Raw genomic sequence first — 8,531 nt, 5'->3', positions numbered from 1 at the left:
CTTTGTATTTTTTTTGTTGGGGGGGGTGGTGCACCTCCGCGCCCTCCGCTAGATACGCCACTGCTTTCAACAGTCTAACCCTTGTGTGTGGGGGAAAATATACTTTAAAAAATGATGATGATGATGATTAATATGTGGCAAAGGCAAGCCAAACCAGTCACTCGTCGCAAATCGTGTTTCAGAGAAAATGGTCAAAACAAGCTGGAATGTCAAATTTTAAAAAATCTATTTTATTGCACTAAACTAACCTTTATATATCTACACATCATTCTATGCTGTTATTTTCCACATTTTCAATGTTAAAACAATACTTTTTAAGGATTTAAATATAGTTTCTGCATGAGAAATGTCTGAAATCATAAACTTTGACGGCTAATTTCTCATATATTGTTCTTTAAACAGCTGTGTGGTTAAATGCTTGTAACTTCATAAGGAAATGTCCAATTTGAATGATTTTTTTACTTTACCATTTTATAGCTATTATTTTACTCTCTAGCACTGTATTAATAACTCAAAATCGATTTTTGCGACGAGTGACTGGTTTGGCTTGTCTTTGCCACATATTAATATTATATATCCACTATACAAATCACCAATTATTACCATTTCACATATAAATTTAAATTTAAAAAAAAAACAATTATTATATTGTATAGATTATTACTATATTATTCATAAGGTATTTTATTACTATTGATAAATATTCATAAAATAAATGTTTAAATAGATTATGAATATTTTTCGTGATGCTTTCAATAGAATTTAATGTGGTATTTAAATATGAGAAATTTCAATTAAATTTTTTTGAGTTTTCTAAATTTTGTGAGACACATATTCCAATTTTATCATTTCTTAATGCATAAATATATTCATGATGTAATTTTTATCTTGAGTTTAACAATACAATAAATATAAAGGAACGAAGAACTCAAAGCATTTAATACATGCAAATCCAGAATAGATTTGAATTATGCGAGGAATAAGCATCCAAAACAAATCTGCACTAAACTGCCAATGGCGTAATTTGCTATTAAAATGGTAAACGCATGCAGAAATAATATCTTCAAAACGAATTAGTATTACTTGTCATATACACAGGTAATGGTGGTTGTTGATGGCAGAATGATATAAATGTGTTCCTATTAACATAAAAACATCTTCAAGCATATCAGTAAAGTTGCTAGATTTTCTAAAATATTGCAAGCTTATGTAGAAGTACTGAAAAATGTGTCCATAATATTGAAATTATAATAATTATTATGATTAGATACTTTGATATTAATAAGGGACTGTTACACATTGTTTTGGAAAAATCACAGGCTGCCAAAAATAGCGACTTAGGCAAACATTTTTTATTCCTTGTTTCAGGAACATCAGAGGAGGGCGGAAGTTTTGTTTTCTTTATTTATCTAATAGTTTTGCCTAAAACATCCACACAGAGGAAAATATAAAAATAAAATTTGATTAGTAAATGTAAACAGTGTAGTAATAGGATGGTTAAATGTTTTAAATTTAAATAATTAGGAAGAAATATACATATCTTATCTCTGGAGGCTGTAATAAAAATAAAAATTTTTTTTTTCTGAAATTTCCATTTTCGTAGTGGCAGGTACGCTAATTGGTCAAAAATAATATTTTATTTTTATTTGAAATATTCATTATTTGCAGGTGGTGGGTTCGATAAACAAGGTATAAACGAAGTCTCGCCTTACATGAAAATCCTCCAGTACTGTTAGCAGAATCCTCAATAAGAATAGGTAAAACTTGTGTTTATAAAAATGTAATAATTACAGTAGTTGTTCTGTATAGCATTGAATTTGTTGTGTTTATTTGTGTGTGTGGAGTGTGAGTAATGTCTTCATACAATCTTTCCTAAATTTTGGCATGTAAATAATTTATATGTTTTAAATATTATATTTATGTAATTTTAATAATTATTGTGTGTTGTGTGTGCTTGGTTTGTATAAAAATTTAAAAATTTTTGTATGTAAATAATATTTTCTATGTAAATTTTAAAATATATATAATTATGTTTTTCATCTTAAGTGCAATGATGGACATTTGCAGGTATTTTGAATATAAAATTGAAAATTTTTTTCAATAATTAAAACATTTTTGATATTTGTAGTTTGTTTTGTATCCTTTTATAGTTTATATTGGTTTAATTGTTTTTGCATTGTAAATCAATAATTCACCTTATGAGCTGCTTAATATTCTGTCTTTCTTTTACACCCAAATAAAAAAAAAAAAAATTAAAATTAAATATTATTTTTGGTCTGCAATGTGGAATCATAATAAAACCCTAGCTTTTTAAACATATTTTTTATCATGCCGCAAAATACTGCCATTAAATCTCCCCATCAGAAATTTTTATAAGCGACAGCACTGACTAAGGAACACCGGCGCCATCTTTATCACAAATAAGTAAACAAATATAAAGTAAATATTAATCTTTACTGAACTGTTTACATAGCATTATGCCTGTCCTGATTCTTGGCATAGAGACTTAGGGACCATAGCTTTGAATAGTGTTGTTGTTAATATCATTGATGTGTTTGTCATTTTCCTTTAATATTAGTCTACCAAAAGTAATTGAATTACAAGGTTAAAATATATTTTTTCTAGGAATGCATACTGCAGTTTATATTTCATCAGCTGCATTTTGTGACAATATTTATTTCAGCAGATCAATTATGCAAGATATAAAAAGGAAAGGATAAAATAAATGCAACACTGTTAGATATAGAGTCTGAATTTTAATTACCGGTACTTTTTTTTATATAGGAACATGGGCAGAGGATTGCTACTGTAAAAGCACATTTATCACTCTCCAAATTAAACAATTTTGAAAAAAAAACTTGCACTCCAGGTTCTCCTACCTTGCCACTAACTAGCCTAGAAATTATCCTATACCACAAAAAAAATCCACTCACAGGTGGTTGGGGTTGAGGTGAGCAAATTTTTATCATAGATACCTCCAGATTCCTGGAAATGGTACTTTCAAAAAATAGTTTTCAAAGCAGTATTTTCAATAGAATACATGCCCCCGAGCCTGCGGGTGCTTCAAATGGTAGACATCGCATCATATCAGCGCCCAACTTAATCCATTAGTCTTCCTCTCCACATGCCAATACCCTACGCCAATAGATACAGTGGGCTATACTCAGAAAAAGCCACACTCATTGTAAACAATGCTAGAGTAGGGGTGCCCAGGTGGTGTTTGTAGATAAGCATTTTTTTTTTTAAATGGGCCGGAAAATAATTTATTTTTAACAATGTTGTTGTGCGGGCCGGATCAAAATCTTTGGCGGGCCGGAGTTGGCCTGAGGGCTGGGGGGTGAATATTGGGGGTTAGACCAAATGGAGATGTGCAGGCAATGTAGAAAGAATCAGAGACAATTTTTGGTAAAATTCAGGCCAAAGGTCAAGAGATATCTAAAGACCAGATGGCGAAGTGGCGGTGAGCAGACTACTGGCATCAACTGGATAAGCATGGCTCAAAAGCGTACGTGATGGCGCGGTCATAAATACAACCGACAACGGATGATGCGTAATGATTATTCAATCAATCAATCAATTAATCAATCAATTGATTAAATACCACAACGAAGTAATTCTTGTAGTTCCATGATGCCACAAACATCCCAATTAATTAAATTATTATTTACCTAATAATATCCCAATTAATTGTTTGCAAAAGCATTACTATCAACTGTACACAGCTTGTTTAATCTGTACAAAGTTCCCTTTGCTATTAAAATTAATCATAACCAAAGACAACACACCATCTGGTATTTACAAGAACATTAAATATACCATACATTAAATATCACAACTATAAACTGACTGAACAATTTTCAACTTTGTAAATGATTATTAATAATTCAACTCACCATTTACAGGATGGTGGTACCAGTTTATTCAATTCTTCCAGAGATTTTTCTGACCTATATTCCTAAAACAAATAATATAATATCATAAATATAAAATATTCTTATCATAATTGGAAAATATATTTCAATTTGCAAGAATTTTTTTTCCTCCCAAATATGGAACTATATAGCCTGTTTACACTATGACGATATGATCAATGATAAAAAGCTAAAAAGCAATTGTTCTTATAGAAAATAAAAGAAATAGAATTTTTCACAGTAGCACAATCCGATAACGATTTATCATGTATACGATAAAAAAATATTTTCACAAATCAAATGGCGTCATAATAGTAGGAAAATGTAAAAAACGATTTAATCGTTTTTCCATGATTATTACCTTATTTGATTTGTGAAATTATTTTTTTATCGTATACACGATAAATCGTTACCGAATCATCGTTGATCGTTATTGTCAATGTCAAAGTGTATACAGGACTTAAAGCTGTAAACAGCTATATACAGTACTTCCCTTCTTTACTATTGTTGAAAATTGATAAGATGTATTATAAGTGTATAAAAAATTGCAAGCACTAAGCAAACATTTAGTGTTAATACTAAACAATAATATACTGTTTTGAGATTTGCATTGTGAAGTAACAGTAATAGATAGGTTTGCGGAATACCACATAGGTAGTTCTGAAAAGAACTGTTTCATTGTTAAGAATAACTAGACATTTCGATAGATTACTTTTATCATTTTAGAGAATGATGATTATTTATAATCCTTCTCGTTTAATACGACGAAAGCAATTTTAAACATTGGCACTTTGCCAACAAAGCATCTAGGGAAGGGCATGGGGTGGCACGTTCCTCCCTAAAAAAAAACTTTCATGCCCACCCCCCCTCATTGAAATTGTTTAAAGCAAAAAAATCATGCTCAAGTAGATAAAAAGCACCTTATATAATAGTTCATCTAATTTTTCACTCTCCCCTACCTATAAGGGGAACCCCAATTTCAAGCCGCCTAGATACGCCACTGTTGACTGCTGATTAATGCAGGTCTAAATTAGAATTTGTATTTACAACAGAAAGCAATGTCTGTGGTCAGGCTTCAGCCTAACCCATTGCGTTCCTTTCTATTAACTTCATTTCTCTCAACATCTTCTTTGTGGGGACAAAACCAAAACGTATTCAGTAAAACTTTTTCTGTTTCACTTTCTGTTGATGATTATTGTAATTTCCTTTAAAAAAGATTTTAAAATATACCGTAGTTCCTCTTGAATAAGCCTATCCACATTGAATACAAAACTTGGCTAATTTTAGGGGATGGGCTTAAACCCGGCAAACCACCTTTTCACTCACAAGGCAATTTTTCATCACTGCATTGCACTAAACTCTGTATATTTTTTCATTATTATTATTATTATTATATTTATTATTATATTTATTATTACTATTATTATTATTATTACTATATGTAATTGAAGTGTAATTTTTTTTTGTCAAATTTTATTTGGGGTCACTATGAGACAAGTTATACTTCTAATTTTGATCCCAGTAATGGTCTTGTTATTATTTATTTTAAACATAACAAAAGTTGATTATGTATTTCATAATATCTATTATCGTAATTTTCTTCTTTGACCATTATGCAATAAATGTTAAATGTTAATGAATCTGAAATTCAAAGCCATATTTGAAATTTTTCTAGAGTATTTGTAAAAGTCAGCAAAGCTCCTCATTCAAATTATACCCTGGGCTTTTGCCTGAGGAAAGGCTGGTACATAAAACTGGGTATAAAGTAGGAGCAGGGCTTATACTCGAGGTGGGCTTACACCCAAGAAACTACGGTACTTGTTTCAGAAATACTGTTATCTCTGCCTTATTTTACTCATTCTCCTTTTGATGCATTTTGAATTGGTGCTCTATAAATATCTTTTCTTAATATTAAAACTGAATACAATATGATATTTGCTTAATCATTGATCATTGTAGCACTAAGAAAGGGTAACAATAGGTAAGGACTCCTAGAGAAGAATTTTCATTGAAGATCAATTGTCGATGTGTTCAGTGATGCATAACCATTGCTGTTGCTTAGCAACATAAAATAGTGATTGTTATAGTACTGTAGAAAGAAATAACTGTAATTAACCATGAACAAGCCAGAACCTTCAAGACCACTTTAATTTTCTGAAAAAGAACAGATGAGTGAAAAGTGGTCTGTTTGACTGCTCTGATCTTGAATATTCCATTCAAGATAATTGATAGCACAATTTTTAGTGTTTTTAATTTAAAAAACAAAAAAAACCCAAAAAACTACAGTAGAACACTATTAAAGGGACACATTCAAGACCAAAACTGTCCCCGTAATAGGGGGTCCTCTGAATAGGGGTTAGCCATAGTGTTAAAAGATATACTTTTCTTCATTTCATGGCCGAATAAATGTCCCCCCATAATAGGGATGTCTCCTTAATAGGGTGCCCCAAAAGGAGAGGTTCTGTATTTTGTTTACACCCCTATCAGATATTTGGGACATCCCTGTCGGCAAATTTCTGGCTAGGAAAGAATCTGGGGGACTTAACAGTCTGTTTTCCCATTCCTTGCAAAAAAACTAGAGAAAATACACCTTAAAGCTGACTTCACAAAATTGCAACTTTAGCTTTAAGAGAGAATTAATAGAAGGATGTACAATATTGCTCAAGATAATGATCTTTAAGGCCACTCCTGCCTATTGTGGTACCTGGGAAAAAAACTTACCTGTACAAAAGCAACCGTTACAACAATCAAGATAGCCTACAAGAAAAAAAAAATAATGCATTGCAAGATTTTAGTGAAATGCATATAGTCATATCAATAAAATATTTTGTAGCCTTTAAACTATTAAATTAATTATATCCAGACTCCATATTTCTATGCAAAATTGCTTTCAATTAAAAAATATTTTGTTTTTTCTAATGACAATTTATTTAATCGCCCACCCAATATTTTAAGCTAATCAATAAGCGTAGGCTTTAAGATTGTATCTTCATCTCTCATTTTTATTATGTTGCATTTGCCTAGTAAGTTAATTTTAATCTTAAAAATTATCCTTTTATAACAATGGCCCATAGGAACACATACTCATTTTTCTCCATAGTTGCAGCTACTCTATTCTAGTAGTTTTTATTCATAATCACTATTGTTACAGTGGCACACATCACATTGATGGTGTTTTATCCAAAGAAAAATAAAAAAACAAACAAAAGATACATGAAAAATAACTTAACTACAGCAACTTAAATTACAAAAAAGCAACAACCTCAACTACAATATATTTAACTACTTAAAAAAAAAATGAAAAAACTGACAATTCATATTCGTTAAAGAAAAGGTGGTATTTTAAATACTTATTATGTTTAATTTGATCTTGTATTCCAAGGAAACTTAATGTAATTTGCAGGTTCAAAATTCAAATGCAAATGGTTTTTGATTAAACATGAATATTTTCTAGTTTTAGTAGATCACTAAGTGTCAATTTTCGATTTGTATTTTTACCTTTCCAATTATATTATATATTTAAGTTTACAGTACTTCACATTATTCATTATAGAACACATACTCAGTTCCCTTAAAGAGAATTCAACAGTGCTGCAGCTCTATAATATAGATCCAAGTAATTGGCATTGAAATATACTTTATTTTATTTTATTTATTCAGACACCCAACAGTGTTAAGAAACACCAATAACACGATAAAAAATCCCATTTTTACAAACATTTACACAAGAAAAATTAACATTAAACAAATCTTTACAGGATCTTTATTTTTATCACGTACTCATTTATATACTCCTGACATGAGTGGAGAAAACTGTACTGTAAATTACATGCTTTGGACATTAAGGTAAATGCGAAGCCAAAGACATGGATCTCGAACCAAATCGCAACCACTGTGCGAACAGACCATACCAAGCCATGTTATTCTATTGGCTTATCACTCTTTTTTGTATAAGATTAAATACAATTTTAAATAATAAAATAGATCTGGGCTTACAACTAATGTAGCACTGATTAATACAATTACAAACCATATTTTCTCTGGTATAATCCCCCATCCCTAAACACAAAATTGGGCCAATTTGGGGGAAGGGCTTATACCCAGCGAATTCCCTTTTACAAGAAAATTGATGATCCTTTTTTAACTGAAAGTAAGTTGTTCAGTACTATGCCAATTCACAGCTAATCTTAACATTTTTTTTTTCAGAAGATATTGTAAGAGACAGCTGAGCATACACTGGGCTTTTGCTTGAGGAAAGGCTGGTATGTAAAATTGGATGTAATGTAGAGGGTGGGCTTATACTTGAAAAGGGCTATACAGTAGTATTTTATAGGCTTACAGTGTAGGGATTGCATTCAATTGTGTAAAAAAGAATATCTCAATAGAAATACTTTGTGAAGTCGGTGTAAAATTTGACCCTAACATTTAGATTTATATGAATTGGGTAAGAGTGAGGATATACCGTAAAATCTTGAATTGAAGCTCAATGGGCTTAAAGCCCCATTCCCGGCAAAATTTCAATTTTTAAGAAAAATCTAATTTTTGTATAATGTTATAAAGATTTATAAACATAATACGGAATTGCTAGTTTAACTGAATTTAGACATTCCTAAGAATGAA

The 8,531-nt window shown here is 30.6% G+C and overlaps 1 protein-coding gene across 1 annotated transcript in view; it reads right to left on the bottom strand.

The window, feature by feature from the left end:
- LOC117117097 (calcium-transporting ATPase type 2C member 1-like) overlaps positions 1 to 8,531 on the bottom strand; it is a 47,829-nt gene that overhangs the window by 27,589 nt on the left and 11,709 nt on the right. Inside the window, exons 5-6 of the mRNA XM_033261284.1 lie at positions 6,633 to 6,668; positions 3,894 to 3,955 (exon numbers count right to left, since the gene is read on the bottom strand). Of these exons, the coding sequence (XP_033117175.1) occupies positions 3,894 to 3,955; positions 6,633 to 6,668 (98 nt within the window). The remainder of the gene's footprint in view (positions 1 to 3,893; positions 3,956 to 6,632; positions 6,669 to 8,531) is intronic.

This window comes from Anneissia japonica, unplaced genomic scaffold (assembly GCF_011630105.1).
Source record: "Anneissia japonica isolate Jap-2015-1 unplaced genomic scaffold, ASM1163010v1 scaffold287835_len3118868_cov185, whole genome shotgun sequence".
In the NCBI taxonomy this organism is placed as follows: Eukaryota; Metazoa; Echinodermata; class Crinoidea; order Comatulida; family Comatulidae; genus Anneissia; species Anneissia japonica.
The sequence above is the reverse complement of the archived record's forward strand: the minus strand, read 5'-3'. Positions and strand labels throughout refer to the sequence as shown.